General features: G+C 38.8%; 1 protein-coding gene across 1 annotated transcript; it reads right to left on the reverse strand.

The window, feature by feature from the left end:
* Positions 1-36: 36 nt before the first annotated feature.
* LOC146455134 (mechanosensitive cation channel TMEM63B-like) lies at positions 37-27,295 on the reverse strand. The gene is made up of 16 exons (XM_085094677.1): positions 26,982-27,295; positions 23,647-23,729; positions 21,807-21,912; positions 20,803-20,980; positions 15,791-16,022; positions 14,647-14,979; positions 13,365-13,618; positions 12,762-12,900; positions 11,304-11,390; positions 10,914-10,976; positions 10,091-10,253; positions 9,091-9,196; positions 7,666-7,842; positions 3,517-3,626; positions 2,653-2,703; positions 37-2,262 (listed from the first exon to the last, which is right to left on the reverse strand). Exons 1-16 carry the CDS (start codon positions 27,195-27,197, stop codon positions 2,068-2,070), a joined length of 2,493 nt encoding a protein of 830 aa, XP_084950803.1. The 5' UTR covers positions 27,198-27,295; the 3' UTR covers positions 37-2,067.
* Between the last annotated feature and the right edge of the window lie 503 nt (positions 27,296-27,798).

Below are 27,798 nucleotides of genomic sequence, written 5' to 3' on the forward strand. Positions count from 1 at the left end.
CAACCAAGAGCCTTGAACAAGTTTGGCACGTTCATGCAACTGAACAAGAGTTTTATTTTGCTTTTAGGTAACGTCAATTAATTCCACCAAGGAGCTTTAAGCTCCAGAACACATTTAATACTGAGTAACATACATCTTACACAGTATTAATAAATCGGGGACGTGTTTTCTTTACGACTTAGATACATAAAATTGAACACAGTCGGTTAATTCATAACTTTCATTTACTGAAAAAATGTACCCAGATAATTAGTTAATAATTTAAAATTAATAAATCCTCCGTTCACAAAGTGAATACTTTAAATTTTCACACGGTAATTAATTTTAAAATTGTCGCAACAGCGCGACGAATTAGTGTGATTACGTATTTACCTAAATACTTTGAAATAATTCTAGGTCGAGCAAAGCAGTACACTTACAAGTAAGCAAGAAATGTTTTTACGCAAAACTACTAAACTTCGGTCCAATTTACGACATCTTACTTTAGTCGAGTCGAACGCGATTCAACCCCACGAAAAACGGATAAACATCGGAGTAAACCCGACCAATAACAACACGGACAACAACACATGAAGCGGTTGTCAATTGAGTGTCGAAAATAATCTCGCGTTTGCTTTGGTTTTGCGTAACTACGCTCTGTGATTGGTTAGCAAAATTGGCGCCACTTTTCTGAACCAATGAGAAGCAAAACCAAAACCAACCGTGATTTGCTCGCACGCGTTTTCCCGCGCTTGGCGCCAGTTACATGTGTTTGCTTCGAATTCTGATTGGTTCATCGTCCTGCTTACCTATGCTGTGATTGGCCAGAGTAAAACCTTTGCTTTTGGTTTTACGACACTCAAACGAAAACAGCCTCAACCATACAAACAACAATAAATAAACGTAACTGAATGGCCTAAAGTCGAACAGGGTGCAGATTCGATCAGTTCTCATCTGTAACTTGAATTGAATTCCACGCGACTACAATGGTCCGTATAAATTAAACCTTAGCTTCTCGATAACCTCCCAATAGTGGGAAAAAACCTTACATGTAACAAACCATTAAGGTACTAAGAAATAACTTAATTTGATTAATTTCCGACTATCCAAATCTTCAAACGCATAACAAATACGTTAGCGAAGAAACGTTCAATAGAGAGCCAGTGAGTTTGAAAGAAAAATCACTGAGGATAAAGTCGAAACCTACTCCAGCAACCACCTCTCGTTGTCTACAACACCGCATTTCTCTGTCAAATTGTCATTATTTAAGCGGCAACCATTTCTGGGTGGTCACTTTTTCCAGAATGCTATTTTCGTTAGCTTACAGCAAAACCAAAACTTTAAATTAAAATATTTTCACGGCCAGACAAATTGAAAGGATGCAGTCCACAAGTACTAAGTTGATCCGTTAAGATTACAGTCTTTAAAGACTGTCATTTCACATAAATGCTCGTTCCCATTGCTGCCCTTTGCGATCTCAAACGTCTTCTGTAACAGTAAATTGTAACGATTCAGGACGCATATATGGTCGTCTCTATTGCAACCCTTCTTACTCTCAAAAGTGATTTGCATCCCCGAACTGTAAAGATTCAGGACACTGAACGGCCACCCAGGACTAACATTTGGTTAAGAAAGAAATTACCAACATAACAGTAAGTTAAAACAATTGCAACCTCTTGTTCTACAAGAGAAAAACACAAACTCTTGCACATTTATACGTAAGACGCCAAGCGAAAATTTTTTTAACCATTTCATTCCCAAGGCCAGACACACAGTCGCATGCAAATGGTGTCTACAATCAAATTTTAAAAAGCTCTTCAGCAATCCTTTCTCGAGGTGCTGTTTGTTTGTTGGTATTCACTTTGCAAATAAAATTTGGGCTTATTTTCAAGACCTCTAGAGACTGGAATGGTTGAATGCATTTTTTTTAAAAAAAGAATTAACCTAACTTAGGACACAATGAACTCCCTCTAAAGACGAAGTTGATCCGGACCGCGTCCGTTTTATACAGAACTAACTGAATAAAAATTATCCTGTGATAACAAAAGTAAATTTAAAAAATCTTAAATACTGCAAGTTATACGGGTTCTATTGTTTGTCTTCATCGGTAAAAGTCAGCACCGTCTCTGAACTCGGTGTCAGCTGTGACGCGTCGATCACGTGATCATTCTGAGTGGAGCCGTACGTCTTCCGCCTGGTGAGCTGGGGAGGAGACAAGTCATCTGGACTTCCGATCGCCTTCATTTCTCGCGTCGTTTGGAGGACTGGGGGAAGGTAAGCCTCCTGAAACGTAACAACGGAAATCAAAGTCACGCGAGGTAGTCACGCAATCCAAAGTAACGCTGCGATGTCAGTGATTCACTTACACATGCGAGATTTTTATCGTTTGATAGTTGATGAGGGCCCAACCTCAATCAACTACCACCTGGAAAGAATCGACAGCAAGCAATCAAATACATTTTTGACTTTTGTTCGAATATGACCTATACACCGCTAATTTCCGACTGCAATCATTCCTTTGTATTCTAAAACAATTGAACCACTCGCCCGCGTTACGATTGGCAGTCAACTTGGCCTAACTTCGTCGTCCATTTCTTCAAAGAAAATTCGAATTCTTAGTGTAACGGTCAAATTTAAAAATATAAGTCACTTTTCATGATCACAGTAACTTACGGGAATGTAAACATCAGCACCATTAAGTTCTGCGTCTGTTGAAAGAGGTTCCTGTAAGAAAATAGAAGTAAAAAAGTTAAAATTAAACAAAAAACTTTTGGAACACTCTCCAACCAATCAGCGTGCATGTTGTCTTCTCAGCCAATCAGAAGTAACAGTGAAAAAAAGAAAACAATCATGATTTGGCTTCCACGACTTTTCGCGCTCTTGGCAACGGTTGCATGTTTTCCCGCGCTTAGCGTATGCAATCTCAATTCTGATTGGTTCAGCGCGACATATACTCGTGACAACTCTTTACCATTTGAGGAACCGCTTGATCTTGTCTAAATCATAAATCTTTAAAGAGATTTTTAGAGGAAACAAGTGTTTTTTTGGAACTGATTGTTTCACAAGGTAGTACAGAAAACTCAGGTGATAATGCCTACCCCGTTCCGAGTGTCTCTCCTCTCCCAGTATATTTTAAAAGGTAAATACAATTTTTTTTTGCCACGACATGAACTCCTCAGTAAATCAATTTTCAGTGCGTTGTCATTACATTTTATCAGGAAAAATCTCCTAGGTTAAAATGCAAGTTTTCTTGTTTTCCACGTTACAATACACCCACCAATAGCGTAGCCAAACTGCTTACTCACTGTCTAAACACTAACAAACCACAATTCCTTGATTCACTCTGACGAAGGGCTAACGCTCGAAATGTCAGCACTCGAATCTCTTTACGATGGCCAATTTAACTTAAGTTATCAATTCTGTTGATAAACCAAACATTCGTTTCTACTCCCCACCGACGCAGCACCACAGTTTCTTTTGAAACTAACTCCCTTATCCATTTAAAATGAAAGTACCCGAGCGTTTCATGGTGATTACCTTATGCGGTCCCCATCGCTTGAACATTCCAAAACAGACTCGGAGAACAAACAAGACAACAGTGATGATCACCACAACCAGGGTAAACATGGTCTGGGGATCACTTATACCTGAAAAACCAGATAAAACAGGATTTACTTGTTTGCGAGGAAAACGAGAATCACCAGCGTTATTATTCAGCACATTGTAACAGACGAGTATAAAAATATGGTCATGGTGAACTAAATATTCGTCGTCCGTCCGTAGTCAACAACAGATATCCTGCGATATACGTAATTTTTTTGTGTCGGGGAGAAAAATACCAAATAAAGATCGTTTCCGGCTTTTCTGCAATAAAACTGCACTTGGTTATCAATTCGTTGAATAATAAAACAATTATCCTGCTCAATCTTGCGAAATATCCCTTAGCCAACCCGGCCTACGGCCTCGTCAGCTAAGTATAAGGCGATATTCCGCGCAATTTCTCAGAATAATTGTTAATACTTCTCTCGTGCTTTTCTGGAGCACTCATTGGAAAAATTAATGATACTGGGGCATAAAAAGTAAAATATAAAACGACATGCTGCGTCCCTGTTAACCAGTTTGCACGCGCCTGTAGTATTTTGTAATGAAGCAAAACGTTTCTGAGTCATCCGCAACGTATTTGTACAAGAAAATGACGATCCGTACTGTTTGATTCAAGAAATTTTAGCCAAAACCCAATGTTTTATCCGACGTGAATTACTGGAAATGTACAGCAACAATAAGAAACATTTTAACCTTAAACCTCCCTCTTCTATCCAGCATAAGCAAACAAATAAACAAACAAAAACTACAAGTTACAGGAATATCCGCTTAAAATGTTGTGAAGAAAATACATGCACTTTCTCGCATAGTACAAATTGGCCCTTTTAAATGAAACTAAATTAGATTAATAGCAAAAATTAATCCTTCTTTAATTTCGTTTATAAGTGAACCTTGCGAGTCCAATACCCAAGAAAGATTTACACTGAACACGTTTAGGGCGAACGGCAAACGGGAGAATCGCGTTTATATTTTCTTGAAAAAATGAATCAGGAATACATAAAAATAGTGCAAAATAATTCTGGGTTTTGATGTTAACACAAACTACTAAATTTTATTGGGGAAGTTAAAACAGCGAGTTGCAAATGTAGGATAAACATGATCAGGTGGGCATTTCAACCGTTTTGCTATTTGCGGTAAACCGGCGTAATTCTAAATTTTTCTATTACCTAATATACCAGATGGAGAAAAGATTAATTTTTCTAAAGCAAACAATATTTGATGGTGATTAGTGTTTGCAAAACAAAATTTGCATTGAATAACAGAACAGAATACATTTAAAACCATAAAAAATAAGCTAAAGCTGGCTTTTATAATGGAAGGATATCACGACGAAATTAAATGACTGAAACTGAATCGAGTATCGAATTTTTTGTGTCTTGCGAGTATGGCCGCTAAGTTCTCGTTTGCAAGCTACATTTCCGGTGATAATGAAAATTAACGTAAAAACGTCCGCTATCATTCAGGGATCATCGTTCAGATTTTTAGCTGCGTATCGAAAGTCAATGATGCTCTTGAAAAGAGTAACCAAATCGAAATTTCTGATTAAATACATTTACTGTTTAAGAGCAGTAATAAAATTTCGACGCGTTGTGGTGTAGGTCCCGGTTGTTAAAAGAGCGTATAACTCTATCCAGTGAATAAATTACTATCCAGTGGATAAAATGTATTCCAACCAATATATTTTAACCGCTGGATAGCGTCTTATCCGCTGAATAAAGCTATCCGCTCTTTGAACAACTGGGGCCTTGATGGTACATGTAAAAAATAAAGCTTAATTCAATAAAATTCAGTTGTTGTTTTTTTATCAAAAATCTTGTCAGGGCAGAAATATGATTTTTGTCGACGTTTTAAACAAGGGAGCGAATAACAAGCCTTTCCAGTCTACAACCGCTGAAGATAAAATATCACATACTCGCAAAGATTTTAAGACCTGGCCCCAGTAGTTCAAGGAGCACATATATCTATCCAGTGGATAAATCGCTAACCAACTGATAAAATGTACTCCAACTAAAACATTTTATCCGCTGGATAAAGTTATCCGCTCTTTGTACAACCGAAGCGTGGAAAGAAAGGAATAAATTGTAATACTAAACTCCTTATTTGTCAAAATTGCCACTTACTGCCAAAGTTCTCCGAAAGAAGTCGAAATTCTCCCACATTCCAGTCCATAAAATACAGTATCGACGCTAATACAAGCAAATTCTAACCGACGAGCAAAATTTTGACATTCATAATTTTTACTGCCAACTCACCAAATTCAAAACAATTGCTGCATGCAACGTAAGAGTATCGCGGGCGACCGGCCAACACACGCTAAATCAAACAAGTTTTATGAAGCAGTCAGCGTTTCTAAGGAAACCGTATTCCTCAGGAAGTAGTGTGAGGAGGTCGCAGGCTGCGTTACCCTTGCGCGTTACGAGAAGTTTTCCAAGGCATGAAGAGTTTCCAAGGAAACCAAAGAAAAGCTTGGATACGAGTACATGGGTATACTTGTTGAACATCGCATCGTGATTATCTGTGTACCATATTGTCACAAAAGTGACAAAACACTGATTTTGGGGAACACAATAATACCACCATTTATAACAGACGTTCGTTGTCTAAGCACAGACGTTTTTGAGCCACGGACGGCAACCGGAAATTGAATTTTTCCCTTTTTGGGGCGTTGTCACGCCATCGCGTTTGTAACGTCAAGCCACAGTTATCGTCAAGAGATTTTCCTGTCCGTGGTAAGGAGCAAAACCACGCCAAAAAAAAGGAAACTTTCGACTTCCAGTTGCCGTCCGTGGCTCACGAACGTCTGTGCTGAAGCTCCCTAATGATTTTCCAAGTGGAACGTAAGCGAAAAAATAACGAACGCAAAAAGTACAATGAAAACCTTTACACAAGAACCAGTTTAACTTGCTACACTACTTGCTCCCTTGCTCCCTTCAACCAGGCGTAATACTGTATTCTAAAACTAAACTTTTGACTACTTTTACGGAAAATTCTACGAAAGACTTTCTCTATTTATCTCATTTTTTTTTCAGTCAGAGAAGTAACTGAAATGCTCCTTGCTGGTGAAGTTTTTAGCGACTACACTATTGTAAAGCGAACGAACGAACGAAACCCTGTTCCAAAACTACACTTTTGACCACTTTTAGAAAAAATTCTAGCGTCTACTTTTTCTGATCTCGTGTTTTCCGAATAAGAAACTGAAATGCTCTTTCTTGACTAACTGACTGGCTCATTAGCAAGCACACTATTAACGAACGAGCAAAAGAAAAAATGAAGAATGAACCAACGAAGACGCGAAGCAACGAAGGAACGAACGAAACAAGAAACGAAAGAAATGCTTGAGGTACGAACAAACAAACGAACGAACTGACGGACTGACTGGTTGATAGAAGGACCAACTGACTGACTGACTGACCGACTGACTGACTTACTGACTGACTGACTGACTGACTAATTGACTGACTGACTGACTGATTGCCTGACTCACTCACTGACTGACTCACTGACTCACTGACTGACTCACTGACTGACTGACTGATTGCCCGACTGACTCACTGACTGACTGACTGACTGACTAATTGACTGACTGACTGACTGACTGATTGTCCGACTGACTCACTGACTGACTCACTGACTGACTGACTGACTGACTCACTGACTGACTCACTGACTGACTGACTGACTGACTGACTGACTGATTGCCCGACTGACTCACTGACTGACTGACTGACTGACTGACTGACTGACTGACTGACTGACTGACTGACTAATTGACTGACTGGCTGACTGATTGTCCGACTGACTCACTGACTGACTCACTGACTGACTGACTGACTGACTGACTCACTGACTAATTGACCGACTGACTGACTGACTCACTGACTAATTGACCGACTGACTGACTGACTCACTGACTCACTGACTAATTGACCGACTGACTGACTGACTCACTGACTGACCGATCGACTGACTAATTAACTGACTGCATGGCTGTATGACTGACTGACTCACTGACCGACCGACCGACCGACCGGGTTAACTGACAAAAGAACAAACAAACTTACGAACATATGGTAATCTACTCACCTAGTCTGATAATAGAGTAGAACAACAGCGACAACAAAAGAAAGTAAGTAGAAATCATAGCATATGTCACAGCAGTAGAATGGACGGAGCTGTCCACATATTTGTAGGCCGGAGCACGGTAGTTAAAATAGAGATTGTATCTATCAACAAGATGCTTCAAGGCAAGATACAGCAAACCTGAGGCGGAAGAAACAGAAAGAAAGCCAGATTGATAAGGCGCAAATTTCCCTTCGATTTTCCTGATTTTTCAAGGGAGATAAAAGGGAATTAAGCTCGCTGGGTGCGCGAGTTCCAGAATCTTGGTTAATCGTAGCCGTTATGTTGGATTTTCAAGGGAAAGGGGGCGGGGAGGGGCGGGAGAGACCCTAACCCTAATCACTCCCCACACCTTTTCCTTTCAGCCTAATACCCACCCCCTTGGTCGCACTTTCTACTCTCCCCAATCTTCCGCTGCTTTTAAGGTGGGGGTACACATGAATTTGGATGGAATTTTCAGAGGTTTAAGGAAGGGATAGAAAAAAGAAAATGATTTTTTGGACCACTAACAGACAGTTGATACCCACGGAAGAACAACCCAGGTTGCTAGTGGACTAACTTGGTATCCGTCTATTAATAATTATTAACCACAAATTCTAATTTTAAAACTTCATTAAATCTTCAATATTTCTTATTTCTCTTAATTTTACTACTCTTTTGAGAAAAAACTACCTCCTACCTAAAAATCACCCAAAAATTTACAAAACACCCCAAAACATTGATTTGTGTAATGAGCATAGGGTTTTTGTATTGCTTGAAACGCGAACGAGATATTTCTGTTGAACCGATTTTAAGCGGCGTGAAAACGGCTTTCATGTAGACCCCCGCCTTAACATCCAAGATGGCGGCTATAGCGCTCGCCCAAAATAATTGATGGTTGCATGTGACGTCATGGCGGCCATGTTGGTGTACAGGAGCAATAAGATTTTCCTCCTCGGGGAGTTAACTGCCATTTTTATGTTAACTATGTGAACAAATTTTCTTTTGTTTTGTACACCAACATGGTGGCCATACAATCCGCCTATACGACTGCAAGTTCACTGAGTTTTTATTGCCTTCCAGTCTTGTGTGCAGATTTCAACTTTTTAAGCTTCGCACCACAAGGCTTCTAAAAGGGCAATTTATAGTCTTGAAAATAATCGGCAATTTCCAAATTCCAATTCAACCCGGAAACAGTTGACAAAGAGCCACTCTGTGGATGTGCAACTAAATATTCCCATTTATTTTTACATGTATTATTTTATTGTTTTAAATGTCAGTGAAAAATGATTAAAATGGTCAATAACTGAAGAAACGCCATTTTGAAACAGCACCCCCTCAAAACTTCATACATAACCCCTTTGGAGAATCAAGGGGGCTGGCGTGACGTAACAGCATTGCGTGACTTACCAAAAGGCGTGACAAGAGGGTTCGTGATGCAGTATACTACCATGACTGAAAAGATCACCAGCATCCACGCATACTGCTGACCGAATGCAAACTCACGCACAGCTTCCTGTTAAACCAAAAGTCACGTGTGTAAGCAGCATTCAAGTTTGCGAACTAAATTTGTTATAGATTTCAAGCTGGACGAGCAGTCCCAGTTTACGCCATAAAGCAGTAGCGAGCGGGAGAAGATGGCCCATCTTCTCTCGCGCTATAGCATTCTGGGTGATGGATTGACCGGCAAAAACGCGACAGGTGCGAGGGTTTCGTCTACCTACCTACGCAATCGCGCAAAAGACAACTTGTAACATACATGGAGAAGCATCAAATTTCACTTCCGGTTGGGTACAATACTGCGCAAGACAGGAGACTGGGGATAGTATGGCTGTGACGTCAATACAGGAATGCTAGTCTCGCGGTTTGTCTATTCCTCAGTTGTTTCATTCTGAGTATTCAACATTCCCATTCGTAGTTTTGTCTATACAGTTTTCTTCCTCTGCACATGAAAAACAACTGAGGAATAGAGAAATCGCGAGACTAGCGATCCTGTATTGACGTCACATCCCCAATATCCCCAGTCTCCCGTTTTGCACGGTATTGTACCCAACCGGAACTGAAATTTGACACTTTTATACGCCTCAAACATGGGGAAGTAAAATTTGATGAGGAATTTTTTTTTTTCGATTTTCTTATGGGAACAACATGAAGATTTGATGAAGCAAACATAAATTCTGTCATATAGCCCACGGATAAGTACGTATTCACAAGAGCTCATTATCTAACGGAGTTTAACTCCTGATGTTGGGGGCGAGTGGGGGGGGGGAAGCTTTTGTTGTCTCTTTTTTTTTTGTTTGTTTGTTTTTGTTATTGCTACGAGGAAAGATTGCGTGACGAGGCAAAAGAGCGACCGTCTACGAGGGAGACTAAAGGACAGATGTACGTCTAAGTTAGCGATGATTTTTACCTTACGGGCGAGTCTTTTCTCCCCTTCGTTTCGTGCACAGGCCATCATGCCGGCATATGACACAAGTTCAGGAAAACGGCACAACTCTAGTGCCGTACCAATCAGTGCCGATGTTATGATATAGTTCACAAAGAACGCGCCATTATTGGGTAAAAACACACAACTGTGGAGAGATACGGTAAAGAACAGGAATTAAATGAGTAGAACACTCTTAATCCATCACTAGGGAAGCTACCTCTGTGTCCATTTTCAACGGGGGCTCTCTAAAAGCCTAACCTTTAAATAGTAAACTTTTTTAAAATTGCATTCATCCTCGTTGTATTGTCTTCGTATGTTTTATAGTGTGATACCCTAGTTTTTAATTTTATTATTTATTTGCACTGCAATATCGTAGGTTTTGAACGTTTCCATACATTTCCCTGTATTTTTTTTCCCGCGAACAATTTTTAGTAGCAGTTCACGGCTGGTTCGGTATACAGACAAATGTGTGGAAAGTTCAAAACACGACTGGACGCTTTCTGGCACAGCTACATCCCTCCAATTTTTTCTTAAAATGCTTTTCCTAATGCCGAAAGTTTCCAGTTCATAAATTTTTCAGAAGCGATGTTTTAAAAAAATTATTTGACCTCGGATTTCCATACAAACACTGTTATTTCAAGCCTGTTTACCTACTCGTCAAAATGGCGTCGAAAACCGTGATAAGGCCCATTTGTGAACGTATTAATGGCAAAGTGAAGTTGCACGATTTGAATTTAGTTGTGCGATGTGGCTAATAAAAGGGCGTACGTCTGAAAACCAAGTTTGCCTTCATCGTTTTACTCACGCAAGTCGACTTTGGAATTCATTTTTCTTTAAACCCAGAGTTAAATGAAACAGGGCGTCCGCGCTACAATAAAAAGAAATACAAGCATTTAATAAACATTAAAGGCATACGAAACGTAACAGGTTTTTTTTTAAGATAATAAAGTTATAAAGTTATCATCCTCTCACGCCTGACTCTAATGAAGAGGTTGCTCAAAGGCTAAATGTAATGTAATTTGTTCATCCCAGGAATATCAAAGAGCTCTTACTAAGAGCTCGTTTCATAGGTGTTACGTTGGCCGCTTCTAGATCGGTTAACATCTCAAACGGTTGAAACAGGGAGAGTTTTGCTGTTGACGGGTTGTTGCAATCTCTTAGGGTATACTGTATCAGAGTTCGGTATAATTTTTACCTTGTCAGAGCTAAAGAGGGTAAAATGATTATCATCAACAGTAAAAAGATGTAAGTTTTCACCATCACAGAGTGTTCAAGTCTTGACCTGAGAAAGATAAAATGAGCAAAGGCAAGGAGTATTAATTCATCAAGAAGACAAATAGTGAGAATGATGATTATTCTAGAAAGTGACGCAGGCATACTCGGAAAAAAGAAATCCGAGTGCTCCTATCAGGAGTCGAACCTAAGACCTTCCGATTACTAGTTCGGATGCTCTACCACTGAGCTACAGGAGACTCGTGGGAGCTAAGGCCATTAAACTAGGTTCATCGGACAAACATCCTGAATGAATGAGAATGATGATTATTCTAGAAAGTGACGCAGGCATACTCGGTTAATGGCCTTAGCTCCCACGAGTCTCCTGTAGCTCAGTGGTAGAGCATCCGAACTAGTAATCGGAAGGTCTTAGGTTCGACTCCTGACAGGGGCACTCGGATTTCTTTTTTCCGAGTATGCCTGCGTCACTTTCTAGAATAATCATCATTCTCATTCATTCACCAGGCTGGAAATTTACCATCACATTTCTTTCTAGACAAATAGTGTTTCTTTCCTTCTTCCTACAACTCTGACGGAGATTTTTATAAGCGAACAATTAGTAAAGCACAGCTAAGTTGATTTTCACTGAGTCACGTTAGAGCAGTTTCCAATTAAGTGTCGTAAAACCCAAACCAAAGTAATCACTCTGGCCAATCACAACAGATGTAAACAACACAGCTAGCCAATCAGAATTTGAAGCAAATACATGTAACTGGCGCCAAGCGCGGGAAAACGCGCGAGGCCAAAACACGATTGGTTTTAGTTTGGATTCCCATTGGTTGAGAAAGTGGCGCGAGTTTTGTTAACCAATCACAGAGCGTAGTAATGGAAAACCAAAACAAACGCGAAATTACTATCGACACTCAATTGAAAACCGCTCTAAAAACAATAAATGAGAATGACGTATTAGAGAGCTTTAGCAACGACGACGGCGACGGCAGCGAGAATGTCACATTAAAATGAATTCGCGTTTTTTGTAACGTCATCGCGATCATTATATATTCCAACTGGCTTTGAATGTCAAATGTCGGTAAAATTTCCGGAGTTGAATTCTTAGAGACCGCGCCCAAGTTAAGAAAGAGAAAGAGAAATTCTTTGTCGTGTGTTTACGTCCTCCATAAAACGTCCCATCAGGAAATTTCACGTCCTAGTCGTGCAGTGGCGGCAAAGAAATGTACCAATAAGTAAAATGCACGTGCAGAATTGTTGTTTTGGTTATTAAGCCTATTGCTTTTTTGGCGTCCTCTCTACTGAACAGTGCCACCAGAGCATACAGACTAGTATCAGAACGTCACAGATGTTGGAAGAACCGCCTCAGATTTTCTTTTTAAGGGTATGAAAAATGACAAATTACATGTAAGAATCCCAACTTTCAACTTACCTGGTCCAGTGAGCCTCAAAATAACTTGACCACGACACAACAGCAGGAAGGATAGCTGCAAAGCTCCACAGAAGAATGGTGGGTAAGAACTGGGTGAGAAAAGGGCTTGGAGGAACAGCTAGCTTGGGATTGTTTTCCGCTGATCAGATAAAAAAGTTCAAGGATACCATTAATAAAGATGACAAATAAATTTTTACTTAGTTGAGTTAGAAGTCAGTTAGTTACCATTAAAAGCTGTACAAGGTAACTCTAACTTTTGAGTCTGTGGATGAAATCCTAAAGTGTGACCATTCAAATGAAAGCTACTGAGCAGTACTTTCCTGTGGCGTGGTGCTGTTTATCAGTAGTTCTAACGTTTGAGTTTGGATAAAAATAATTGTAAGAAGTGAGATGCCATTGATGTGAAAGCTATGAAGCAGTTTTTTTCCTAACTAAAGGTACATATCTTTAAGCGTGTAGGTAAAATTAAGTGTGAACATTTAGATGAAAGCTAAAGAGCAATACTTTCTGTCAGTGCTGTTAGTGGTTCTGTAGATCTCGTTTAACCTGTAGAAGTAGTTGATTTACAGTGTGTGTACATGTTCCTGTAGCACTTTTGCTCACCTATAGAAGCTTCCACCTCTTTAATGGAGGACAGCACAACTGCAGGAGTCGTCAAAAAGAGCACAAATATGAATAGCAGTGTGTTAATAAACAGCGCTCTCGCCCACCAGCTCTCGTGGTCAACAGATAAGTGTTCCCAGATTACATTCCCTGCTACTGGGGCTATAGTCACATTCCAGTGGTCACAGAATATTTTCCTGGACACAGAAGATTCTGGGCTACCATGTTTAACGGTGTTGAAGTCTTTTAGACATCTATTAAAGAAAAAAGGTTTTAAAATTAATCGACAACCACATCACTAAGTGGAAGTTGGATGCCTGTGATATCCAGGAGCTTCCACCATTGGAAGCCAGCTCCTAGATTGAGACTGCTCCCATGGCTGCCAAATCTTGGCAAACCAGCCATGAGCCCCCAGGCCCTCGAGGGAAGACAGGCACCCACCACATTGATAAAACAGTGGAAAAGACAAAGGGGGGGGGGGGGGGGAAGGAGGGGAAAAACAGAAGCTTCCTGATATCAAGTAAACCAGGAAAAGTACAGGCATTGCATATTGTATGGGTGTGTAGCAAATAATGTTACCCTGCAATTTTTGTTATCTTTTTGAAACTCATTATTACCTGGAATTTCAGTGTCTGCCACTGGCTTTAAGAAGTTAGTGTCAATGGACACTTTGAGATCTGGTAGGTATTATTAATACCTTACATGTAACTCCAGAGATCCACAATATATTACTAATTTTTTTTTAAATTTAAGAGAAATGTGTTGGAACTTAAGGGGGTGGGGTAGTACATGTAATCTGGCTCAACCTCATTTTAATTCTGACTCAAAATTTAGTATTAATGACACCTTTTAAGGACGGTGCCTACTATTGTTACTGCGCATATGTTTTGCGCATCTTGAGATACTCGAGTTTCCTATAGGTGGTGCCTGCTAATACAGGAATATTTTTGCGTGGTTTAAAACTATGCGGAGAAAGCAGAACTTAGCAAACGCTTTTGGTATCTCGAAAGAAAATTGGGGGTAACCATGCATTTTTCAGAGATAATTAAGCTTCAATTTAGGAAAAAATCCCATACATTGCTTCATATTTTGGCGCTTTTTAGAGATATTATTGCTTAATTATCTCTGAAAAATGCATGGCTACCCCCTATTTTCGTTTTGGATTCCAATAGGCCTTCCTAAGATCTGCTTTTCCCGCATAGTCATAAACCGTACAAAAATACTTCGATATTAGTAGGCACCGTCCTTAAAATGTCTGAAGTATCAAGAAAAATGTATTTACCTTTCAACTATTTTTGCATCTTGAAATGTCACAAAAGCTATTCCCAGACTCTTAAGCTTTTGCCGCTGCTGATTGGCCTCTGTTTTTCCTTCTTCTTCCTCCTCAGTAAAATACTCAATGCCATCAACATGACTTGCACCACAGGACTGGCAACATGGCGACAGTTTATTGGTGCTGATGGTCGTCAGGGGGCGTTCTCCCGTCTTCTGGAGCAGTTCTTCACAGTGTTGCCGACCCATCTGTGCTGCAAGCACCTTCCTCTGTGCATCTTTAAGTTTTTTAAAGTTGTAAGCAAGTTGGACCTCAAGGATTTGAGCCTCACCATAAATCTCCCTACAGGTGCAATGCAATGAGACAAATTAACATAAAATAAAGAAATGATCATTGACTTCATTCATGTATTCACTGTCAAGAATATTTTCAGTACACAGACAACTCCCAATGTCAATACTTTAGTCACCACATTTCATTAATCCTTTGAACCCTATCTCAACCAAAAACTACTTTTCCTTGCAACTGTTTAAGTAATAAGCCACTTATTAACAGTCTGGGGTGAGAGTGGGTACAAGTAAGTGGTCAAGTATTGATCATCGAGGGGCACCCCAAGCATTTGGGCTGAAAGACACATACAAGTTAATTACATGTGACTGTACAAAATTTGCATTCACACAAGCCATATCTTGACCCTTCTGTGGAAAGATTTTCCTGCCCAAGTAGAGTCACAGACTATCTAAATTTACACTTGGGAAATATTTAATGGTTTGGGTTAAAAGTTTATCTGGATGAAAGACTTTTCTTTTCAGAAAGACAAAACTGCATACCTCTTGATGAGTGCAGTTAGCTTACCTGCACAACATGCTTACATGTAGCTTTCCACAACCTCCCCCCCCCCCACCCCCGCAACAATCCCATAGTTGAACACATGCCCACTCTTGACCCAGGCTACCGCCACTGTTTTTCAAAGTGGGGCCATTTGCCACCAGCTATCTTCAACTACCTCAGTCTTGAACAAATTTTTGTTTGCCTTCAACTCTTTTTGAGTGGGAGTCCAGAGACTGTACGCACTGGCTCCTCATTTGAAAAAATCCCAAGCATAGTTTTGTACCGAACCCTTCAGATAAACAAAAAAATACTGTTAACTCACCGAAAATGTTGCTTAATTGAGTCACCCGTCACATTTTTAGGAATGTTAGTGATCATAATTGTATTTGTAGAATCATCATGGCTTTTAGCAGAAAATAAATTGGTGAAATGTCGTAGGACAACCAGCATAATAACGAAATAGATGATGGCAAAAACTGTATGTAGCCAGAAGACACTTGAGTTCGGCGTCAGATTGGAAACTGTCGTCGCTCCAAAAGAGTTGCTGTCAGGCTCTGAAATACAAAGAATTCAAATTTATTCTTGGGAAGGTGGTTAAGAGCAGCTGCCTGTAAGAATCGAGAACTGCATTTCAGCGACCACTTGGTCAAATTTCTGATATTTCGTCTGAAGATACCCTTGGATTAACTGTTTTCGAAAATCATATTTTAAAGTTCCAAGGTATTTTATTTTTTGAGAAAATTGCAAGAGTTTGAAATGCCGCCTAGGTGCGGTCACGGGCCGATAAAAAGCCGCAAAAATTTAGGTCAAAGGACGAAGCCCCGTTCACGGTGTAAAAAAAACCCAATGAACTTGAAACACAAACCTAGACCAACCATCTCGCAAGAGAATTAATACAATAAACATTCCAAACTCGCTGGCTGCTTTCTAAAGCATGCAGATTTGTGTACGCTGCTCAAAATGGCCTTGAAACTAATGCTTATTTTCATTGGAGTAAAAGTGTTTCTGGTATGTCATTTTCTCTAAATTAAATCTCATATATCGAAAGACAAAGAAAAGAACTTTATTTGTACCAAGTTTCAAGCTCTGATTCAAACTCTTTCCCACTCAAGGAAGATCGAATATGCGTGCGATACTTGCGGCTCCCATATTCACGTCACGAATTATGAGATCAGAACCGATTCACAAACACTTGACATCTGGAGCCCGTGAATGTTTCCAAACATCACATATTGGGCCCTAAAACTAATTAGACGGACTGAAGACAGCCATTCAATGTTTTTCGATCTTTCCTACTCTGCTCTAAAATAATATAGTCATTCCGGTCAATTAGCCAACGAAACATGTGCAACAAATTTACATACCATTTCGATGTCGTAGGAAAAAGTAGTGCAAATCATACTTTACAGCTCCTTTGTCCTCTTAAATGAACAAGTCGATCAGTAAACTGGAGAAAAGCGTGTGACTTTGTTCCTGACATGTTGTTTTGAGTGTTTGTGTTTAGCAGCGACGGCTCAAATCAACAAGCCAGTGTGACACTGATCAACTGTAACTCGATATTCCCTTCGGTGATGTGGGTAACGCGCATGTGATCCTGGCCAGGCACTTGTGCGTTCAGGGCGCTTTTAGAAAAGTAGTGCTTGTGGGCCAAGCTACGACTACCCTGGTAATGATGACCTTGACGAGCTTAAGGACTGTTCAAGAGATCTGAGAGCCCACCTTTCCAGCCTTTGTTTTTTCCGCGAAAAAAATCGACGTTCAAGTATTAGTGTCAGTTTTTTTTTTGTTTTTTTTTACTTACAGTAATGCAGATCCCAGAACGTGGATTTTTTGCGAAAAAAATCTATCCATAACCACCATCCCCACAATTAATAATATAAAATTTGAGGGTATCAGAGTAGTCTGAAGGTACCAACTTTGAGGGTATCAGAGTAGTGAATTCCCCACCAACCAACGTGACCTCCCCCACCCCCATCCCCTCTGGTGATAGGCGTCAATTGTGGTTATTGTTTACTTTCCCAAACCGGTTTTTTCGTTGTTCCTGCCGATTTCTTTCAATTTTCGAGAAGATAGGAATCTTGCCAGCCTTGGTCTGTCTGGTGATGGCCACCAAAACTAACTTATTGCTAGCGCAAGCGGGTGAGGGCCGTTACTACCTTATTACTAGCACGTGCGGGTGAGGGCCGTATTTCGCCTATTCATTTTCCAATTTCAGATTTCATGCTATTATTTTTTTCATAGAGTTGAAAGAAACTGGCAGGAACAGCGAGAAAACGGTCTAGGAAAGTAAACAATAACCACAATATTATTGAGGCTTGTAACTAGGGGGAAGGGGGGAGGTCGGGTTGGTGGTCGGTGGGGAACTCACTACTATGCTCTCAAATATACAGATTTCATACTTTTAATTGTAAGGATGGCGGTTATGGATGTTTCTTTCTTTCTTCTTTTTTTTTTCGCGAAAAAAATCGATGTTTCAGGGTATGTATAATTGAAGTTAAAAAACGAAATGACACTAATACTTGAATTTTTTTTGCGAAAAAAAAAAAAATCAAAGCTGGCAAGATGGGCTCTCGCATCTGTTGTACAGTCTTTTAGCTTGACAAGGTTTTCATCACCAGGGTAGTTGTAGCTTGGCCCACAAGCGGTACTTTTCACTATTTACAGTTCCTTAAAGCGCCCTAGCTTGTACGCGCAGGATTCCATACCGAAATGCCTGGCCAGGATCACGTGCGTGTTACCCACATCACCGAAGGGAATATCGAGTTACAGTTGATCAGTGTCACACCGGCTTATTGAATTGAGCCGTTTTGACACTCAAAACAACACAACAGGAACAAAGTCACATGCTTTTCTCCAGTTTACTGATCGACTAATTCATTTAAGAAGAAAAAGGAGCACTATGATTTGCACTACTTTTTCCTGCGACATCGAAATGGTATGCAAATTTGTTGCACATGTTTCGTTGGCTAATTGACCGGAATAACTATATTATTTTAGAGCAGAGTAGGAAAGAAATCTAGGATCGAAAAACATTGAATGGCTGTCTTCAGTCCGTCTAATTAGTTTTAGGGCCCAATATGTGATGTTTGGAAACATTCACGGGCTCCAGATGTCAAGTGTTTGTGAATCGGTTCTGATCTCATAATTCGTGATGTGAATTGCGAGCCGCAAGTATCGCACGCATATTCGATCTTCCTTGAGTCGGAAAGAGTTTGAATCAGAGCTTGAAACTTGGTACAAATAAAGTTCTTTTCTTTGTCTTTCGATATATGAGATTTAATTTAGAGAAAATGACATACCAGAAACACTTTTACTTCAATGAAAATAAGCATTAGCTTCAAGGCCATTTTGAGTAGCGTACACAAATCTGCATGCTTTAAAAAGCAGCCAGCGATTCTGGCATGTTTGTTGTATTAATTCTCTAGTGAGATGGTTGGTCTAGGTTTGTGTAAAGTTTCAAGTTCATTGGGTTATTTTACACCGTGAACGGGGCTTCGTCCTTTTACTTAAATTTTCGCGGTTTTCATCGGCCCGTGACCGCACCTAGGCCGCATTTCAAACTCTTGCAATTTTCTCAAAAAATAAAATACCTTGGAACTTTAAAATATGATTTTCGAAAACAGTTAATCCAAGGGTATCTTCAGACGAAATATCAGAAATTTGACCAAGTGGTCGCTGAAATGCAGTTCTCGATTCTTACAGGCAGCCACTCTTAATAATTCTCACATATACAGGAGTTTCATTAAGGGCACGCAGCGGGCAAATTGACTGTTTTTGAACATGACTTTGATGGGCAGCTTTAAACATCTCAACCAGCTTTTTCCATAAAATGACATTTCCACGCTACTGAAGCGATCCTGCCCAGGTTTTCTAACCTCTCACCTGCCTGCTCAAAATCTTAATGAACCCCCAGCATAAGGTTAACTCCATGAAGTAAGTATCAATATCAACAAGCAGTGACACTCTCCTCACTGAGAATGGTGCATTATTGAAACTTTTAGCTGAAACTTGTGTGCAACGGCGCTGCGAAACAAGTTTCAGCAGGCATTGCACCGTGTAACACAAAATGTCAAAACTTATTCGGGAACGTTGAAAAATTGGTCTCAAAATGTTGTTCCCAGATTCCCGCAAAATAAGTCGATACCAGTTCCATGCCCTTGGCGGTGAATGCGCGGTTTCTGATTATGCAGCGTAGTGTGACAAGACTGAATGAGAACTGCTTCACGAAGTGGTGTTACACAGTGAAACTCTCGTTTTTCACAACTGCAATCGTTGCGAGCCATTGCAGAAGTAGAAAGCGGTTCTACTTTTCGTGAAACTAATCTCGCAACCGAAGTTCAAAAAAGTTTTACAAAACTGACCATGTTACACGGTGCAACGCCTGCTGAAACTTGTTTCGTAGCACTGTTGTACACAAGTTTCAGCTAAAAGTTTCAACAAGTAACAGCGGCTTAATTCCTTAAGGATAGCGCCTACTAATACAGAGGTATTCTGTGTGGTTTATGACTCAAGTGGGGAAATAAGATCTTAGCAAAGGCTATTGAAATCTAAAAAGAAAATTAGGGGTAACCACGCATTTCTCAGAGACAATTTCTGGTTAAGTCAACTCTTGCCTTTCAGGTACCTCTCTATTACAGACACCCTAATAATACGGACAGCAAAATAAATTACAGACATCTGACTGAGATAAATTCCCGCTATTACGAACACTAACTCGCAGTCTCAGGGGTGTCCGCGATAAAGGGAGTTCACTGTACCTCTAATTTTCTTTTTGGATTTCAATAGCTTTTACTAAGACCTGCCTTTTTCTGCATAATCATAAACCATGCTAAATACAGTGCCTGTGTTAGGAGGCACCATCTTTATTTCTAACTTGAAGTTGTAAATCTGGCTCTTTTAATCAATTAAGGATGGTGCCTACTAATACAGAAGTATTTTTGCAAGGTTTATGACTATGCGGGAAAAGTAGATCTTAGCAAGGGGTATTGGAATCCAAAAAGAAAATTGGGGGTAACCACGCATTTTTTAGAGATAATTAAGCAGCAATAATTATTATTCTAAAAAGCCGTAAAATACAAAGCAATGTATGGCATTTTTTTCCAAGTGGAACCTTTATTATCTCTGAAAAATGCATGGTTACCCCCAGTTTTCTTTTGGATACCAAGAGCACTTGCTAAGTTCTGTTTTCTCTGCATACTTTTAAACCGCACAAAAATTTCCCTGGATTAGTAGGCACCACCCATAGGAAACCCGAGTATTTAGAGATGCGCAGAACGTATGCGCAGTAACAAAAGTAGGCACCATCCTTAACAAGCTCACAGTGAAGTCCCTCACCGTTATGGCCAGAGTAGTTGACAGGCAAGACAATACCAATGGAGAGACAGAAAATGATGACGGTATAGACCAACAGATGCTTCTGGAAAACAATATACTGCAATGCATCAATGCCACATTTCAGTCTGATGTGTTCATCACTGATTCTCAGATAAACAGGAATCCACGAAAAAAGGCCCTGGAAGAAAGAAGCAAATTCATAGATGAAGGTGTTGTTATTAGGTTAAAATCGAGAAAATGCTGATCAGCTGTCACCCCACTATGAAGCTCAGGGACGACCTTGGAGCCCTCTTCAGGAGGCTCCTTGTTGTACGCATTTGCATTCGCTTGCTGCTGGCCTGTGAGTAAGGTCATTTAGCCTGCTTAATTTCCATGCCTTTTCCCTCTCCGCCCTCCCTTAGTAAGTATCAGGTTTGGTAAGTATCCCACTGACTGGTTCAGTGTGACAGCACCTTTGGTGGTGGTCACTCGCAGGGTTGCCATGGATACCTCCTTCCCCATGCCTGATTGCTTCCCGGTGTCACCAACCTTTTAGGCACCAGCTCCCAAGCTCATTTTGGTGATTAGTTTAAAGTTACTTTAAGCGCGGTCCTCATTACGCCTGAGGCAAGATCAAGAAACCAAGTTTTGTATCCCTAATTTTAAAAAAATTCAAGGACTTCCTGAGAATTTTTAAGGACATTAAATCAATTTCAAAGGAAACTACGCAATGTATTTTTATATAACTTTTGCAGCAGATAATTTCTCTCCAGTATTTTTCATTTTTGTTGCCATTTCACTAGCACATGTATAAATTTCCTTTGAATTTGGAATTCATCAATGATGAAAACGCATTCAATCATATCTTTACTGCATGTTAGACTGCGCAATATAAGAAATAAACATTATTATTACTAAAACAACAAATTCAAAGGAATTCAATCGCCAAATACACTTTCTCTCTGGTCGTTTAAGGCTTTGGCTACTGATAATAAATAAATGAATTTCATTATATCAGAAATCACCTTGTCTTTAACTTCTGGAAAATCCACAGGAGAAGTAGCACTGTCCTCCTCTGTTGCTGCACCATCTGCATTGGTCTGTTTTGATCCATAGAACATTTCTGTCCATCTGCAAAAAAAAAAAAGTTTTTCTTTGTATTTCACCAAGTTTAATAAATGGCTTTAGCTCTCACAAGTCTCCTGAAGCTCAATACTAGAACATCCAAACTAGTAATTGGAAGAAGTTCAACAAGTTGAGTTTTTGTGCAAAACATGCAGGGTTGTCTATGTATCAAGACGTCCTCTCGAAAATACAGAGTAAAGAACACAGAGTTCACAACAACAAGCTACATGTTTTTTAATGGCGAGCACATGCTCTCGCTTCCTGTTTACATATGGGAAATCAGTGACTGACGTAATACATGTCACGCCACATGTCACAGTCTATGTCACCCGTACAAGGGTGACTACATGTCATTTCCAATGAGCACTATTAACATTTGTGATTTCTTTGTGATTTAATCTTAGCATAATTATTGAGTTATGATGCACGCAGGAAGTCTGGAGAGCACAAGAGAAGCGTAAGGGTTGCTTGAGGCTCTATCTTCCTGAGTGCTCTCCAAACGTCCCATTTGAAGTGCATTATAAATCAATGTTTGTGTTGTGGTTCAAATTTATCCTTGGTTCCCCCACCTCTCTCTAGCAAAGACTAAAATGGCTTCTTACGGTGACATCTTTCTCGGTCATCACACCAAGGCTTTGGAACGATTTACACTGTACCAAGTATCATTAAACAATGTTCCACTCTGGACTGTTTTAAATCAAGACTAAAATATTTTCTGTTTTAGAGAGCATTTTCAGATTAGGGCTTTTATATAAAAGGATTGTAAAAAGCATTGAGACTTTGTTGTGATGTAAAGTGCGTTTTTAAGAACCTACTTATTATTATTATTATTATTATTATTATTATTATTATCATCATTATTATTATGATTACTGTTATTATTATTATTATTATTATTATTATTATTATTATTATTATTATTATTATTATTATTTGACAATGTAGGCGATGAGGAACAAGTGTTTAGCAATGTATATTAATTAGCTTGAAACAATGGAAAGTAAAATTTAAACCAAGGATAAAATTGAACCAAAACACAAACAGCTAATTGCATGAACCAATTACTTCATAACATAGCCAGTAGAAATGTATGGAGATGTACATGTACATGTACGAAAAACATCTTGATGAAAGCCAACAAGAAAATAACTATATAAAAAAACCCAAACAAACATCCATACAAAGAAATCTCTGATGAAAATGAAGAATGAAAAAGGTGTAAGCGTCTTTCATCCTTTGCCCACTTTCTGGGTTGAACATGTTTTATTCCGTTGTGCTAGGCTGCTGATGCAAGAAAAAACAATAGAGTCCTAAAGTGATGACATCATAAATACTAAATCTATGAAATTATGGGATTTTTTCATATGATTGGAAAGAGCAAGATGAAAAATGCCTACTTGCAAGTAGGCATTTTTCACTATGCTCTTTCCGATCATACGAACAAATCCCATAATATCAAAAATTCAAATATTTGTGAAGTCACACTTTAATAGGACTCTATTTTCTACAAAGCAAGAAACAGGTCAAGTTTGCCTCCACCATCAGCATGCTCAACAAGATTATGATGCATGCTTATGTCTTACGTGTTGTAGCATGGATTTGCTACTGACAGGCATTTTCAAAATAGTCAAATTAAATAGATGGGAAAAGATCCCCTTTGTTGTATCTATGTTTACTTAGTGAATCACACCGCTTATGCTAGAAATTGTTAGCGTGGTGCCACAGCTTTAGAAAACTCACCCTTGGTCCTCTTTCTGTATAAGAGCAAGTCTTCCATAATCCCAGACAAGTCTTCTTAGAACACAGAAAACAATAAATATAATCTAAAATGGAAGCCATAAAAACAGCATGAATTACATGGAGCAAATTAACACCAGAGAGATTGGGACAGAGAATGTTACTTACCAATAATATTAAAATTAATAATAACAATAACAGCAATAATAATAACACATTGAAGATGCACCAAAATCACCTTAGAATGGTTTACATACATGTTACATATGTGTAATCTAGTCCTTTTAACTAAAAATACAAAAACATTTGAACTTTATGATATGAATATCAAGTGCTACTAACAATATCATATTTTTAAAAAGGATAAAAAATAGAAATTTATAAGAACTGTATAGAACTGTACTCTCTTTCCCAGATTTCTTTGAGTTTGCCAAAAGTACTCATACAAGACCTAACCATGACTATTGTCTATAAACTTTACTTGAGACGAGCGATTTGTAATTGCTACAAATATTCTTTCTTTATTCGCATTGTAAGGAAATGGAATGACTTGCCAGGATACATTGTACACGCCAAATCACTATTTATCTAAGAGTAGACTTAAATTTTACATGAATATTTATTGAATCAGTAGCCATCAAATTTTATCTAGTTCTAGAAATAAATTTTAAAATATTTTTGTAAGTTTTAAGTTAGGGAAATTGTTTTTATACAGGGGTTAACCTCACGATTTCCCTATTCAGAATGTTTTTGTATTTGTGTTGAAGCCTCCTGAATAAAATGCCATGTTATGTTAAATGTTATGTTGTGTTATGTATAACTAATAGTGAAAGGCTAAAAGTCAGCTTTAGATTATAGGCCATACTTTAATGTGTACTGACAAGGCTGGAGCCTCATCTCCCACAGAGAAAATTATCCATAAAGCGTTTCAATCACTGGTGGCAAAAATTCATAAAACACTGATGGCCCCATTGTCTACAATCAACTCTCGTCTTGTGGACACCTTGTTATTACAGACACCTTGATAATGCAGACAGCAGCTAAATCCCTGGCAAAACTAAATTACAGACGTTTAATTGAAATAAATTCCCGCTTTTATGGACTCTTGCAGTTAAGGACGCTAATTTGCTGTCCCAAGGGTGTCTGCAATAAAGGGAGTTGACTATATATGCTGAGCATTTTCTTATTTGTTATTGGATCTTGCATTGTACATGTAAGAATGAAATCATGTTTGAAGCTACAGCTGTACATGAAAAATTATAACATGGTGCATAGAGCATCATGTTCCCGAATAGGAAAAATGGTAATAATTGTAACAATTTTTTTTCGAGCTAAGGAGAAAGCACTCTTGACTATTATATTGTAGTGTTAAAGACAGTGCCTACAATTAAATACCAAAGTGTTTTTGCGCTTTTTATGACTATGCGGGAAAGCCAGGCTATCGAAATCAAAAAAGAAAATTGGTGGTAACTACGCATTTTTTAGAGATAATTAAGCAACAATTATTCTATAAAGCAATAAAATACAAAGCAATGTATGCCATTTTTTTTCCAAATTGACGCTTAGTTTATATCTCTAAAAATGCACGGTTGCCTCCAGTTTTCTTATTGGATACCAAAAGCACTTGCTAAGTTCTGCTTTCCTCAAATAGTTTTAAACTGCGCAAAAAATATTCCTGTATTTAGTAGCCACCACCCATAGGAAACCCGAGTATCATGAGATGCACAGAACATACGCGCGGTAACAATAGTAGAAACCGTCCTTTAAAATAAAAGCATAAAAAGGTGATAAAATGTGGTCCAGACTTCCATTGTTGTGTGGTGGTTAATTTACAAGTGCAATAATTATTTTTATTGGCTCGAGCAGTTTTCAACATAATTTGCTTTCCTCTTTTTCAATTAAAATTTCTAAATAAAAACATATACACGTGTCAGTAAGGCACACCCATTATAGAAAAGATATGAAAAGAAAAGTTCTAAAAATTTTTAGCGACAATTTATTTTTATACAGCTGTAGAAGTCAGTCAGTTTGGATTTAAAATAGACTCTTACTAATAATTATTAATAATTACTTCTCCTTTTTGATCTAACAAGGCAATTTAGCAATGTGCTTGTGGAAACAAAAAACAAACAGCAGCGCAGTGATAAAAGAATAATTCAATTTGTGTGCTTTTTGCCATTAGTTCATTTGCTGTGGTAAAAAAATACCACATATTATACTCAAGTTGACTTGGTTACAGATCAAAGTGCTTGTAATACAATTTACTGTAAAAATATCAATGATTTGCGCTTTGCAAATAAGGGCATTACAAGATACAGTGCATCATTCACAAAATCCTTGCTCACAATCCTAAATAAGTTAAAATGATTTTAAAATCATGCAGTGTGTCTTGTATTGAACATTCTCAAAACAAAGTGCAGTACAAAATATATTTGATTTTATAAGCTTTCTATAAAACACAAGTTTTGAAAACAGTCCAATTTCATCAATAGAAGAAAAAATTCATACTCTTCCAACCACACAATAAATCTTCATTGTTTGTAGGTCTTAGATCAAACTGAAATTGACGCAATTTCGGGCGCGCGCCTAGCTTAAAATGAATTGAAAATGATTTTGCATAATAAATGAAATCGGTGGTATACATTTCACCTGTTTCAAATCCCGTTTCTATACAACAAAAGATTTGGGTGTACTGCAGTGTTGGACAACAAAAGACCTAAAGATACTCGCTTATATTTTGCTTCTCTCGTTTTTAAAAAATCTGATATCATGTTTCCGAAAAGAATGAGCGAACGTTAAACTTAACTTAATTTTTATACAGATTAAGAGAATTTTCTTTCTTGCTGGTCAAAGAATCGAAAGGAATCGCTTTCAAGTCTGGCTTCAAATTCGTTCTGCATTTCGCTTCTAGCTCCAGATATATCGTGTTAAAAAGGAAAAGGAATAGATTGCCTCAAATAAAACTGTCATAAAGTGATCGACCATTCCTTACAAAAATACAAAGGCGATCGCTGGGAAAATCTCGTCCATTGTTCGAGATAAAATAAGCCTTGCATGTTAATTCGCTCATCTGAACAGATGTCCTTTACAATACTGCAAGCCAAAAATTTTTCTAACAAAGTAAACCCCGAATAACCCACACAATATACAAGCAAGTAAATAAAGAAGAATATTTTAAACGAAATCGACAATACAGCTGTGAAATAATATTTAATTTGCAAGGGACTTCCCAGCTTTGTTGTCATTCTTGACAAGCAGACCGAAGCGTCGCAGAATCCTAAAATACAAACAGAAATCTGAATAAATCTAGCAGCAAAGAGATATAATGCTTAGCTCACCATCCATCCCAGGCAATTCAATCCAAAATTGATGGGAATTCCTCCATCTTTGGCATCGTAATTTGTGAGCGAGCCCGTTCCGGTCGAGTTGCCATTAAGTTTTGAGTCGAAGCATTTTGGCGGTATATGTACAGGAGGTCGTACAGGAGATGAATTTGTCGGCGATAAATTAAATGCAAGGGTATAAAGGCTAGTCATTGCAGTATTTACTAGCATTAATGCCGAGCAAGAGTCGGAAAAATGCAAAGGAAGGTGTTAGAAATGAAATTCAGGTCGAGATGACCACCACTCGTCGACGGCCATGTTTATCAAGACGCGCCTTTTATCGGGTAATCTGCTGACCGCAAGGAAACGTCACCGAGCAACCGGAAATAGCTCCGGAAGGTTGAAACTCACCCGGAAACGATTTTATTGGATGTATCACCATCTTGCGTCCATGTCATTTCGCTAAATCCATTGCAAGGCATGCAGTTGTAGGGAACAAAGGGCTACTGAGTGCTACGGACTAACAAATGGAATGAGCACAAATTTCACTTGGATCACAGGCACTGTCCATCTGGTTCATATATTGCACTTGCTTGCTTGCTTTATTATTTCTGTTAACAGCAGGGCGTTCCCTCCCTGCGTCAAAATTAATACTGTTTTAATCGCACTTTAACGTTCGACGTCAGGAGTTACACCTGTGCACCTGTTAGCTATACTATAGCTGGTCACAATGCGTTATTGTTAATTTTTGCACCATTAAAATCCACTGAAGATGGACACGTTACACAAGCCCGAACTATTTGCCTGATTTTAGAATTTTTGGCAAAGGTGT

Source organism: Pavona decussata, unplaced genomic scaffold (genome assembly GCF_977016875.1).
Source record: "Pavona decussata unplaced genomic scaffold, jaPavDecu1.1 SCAFFOLD_286, whole genome shotgun sequence".
NCBI lineage: Eukaryota > Metazoa > Cnidaria > Anthozoa > Scleractinia > Agariciidae > Pavona > Pavona decussata.

Coding starts and splice junctions, on each gene's coding strand:
- LOC146455134 (XM_085094677.1), bottom strand. CDS start 27,197: ATGCTAGTAAATACTGCAATGACTAGCCTTTATACCCTTGCATTTAAT. Junction 23,730..26,981: donor TGAATTGCCTGGGATGGATG/GTGAGCTAAGCA, acceptor CTTCCATTTTAG/ATTATATTTATTGTTTTCTG. Junction 20,981..21,806: donor TTCCAGAAGTTAAAGACAAG/GTGATTTCTGAT, acceptor TCTTTCTTCCAG/GGCCTTTTTTCGTGGATTCC.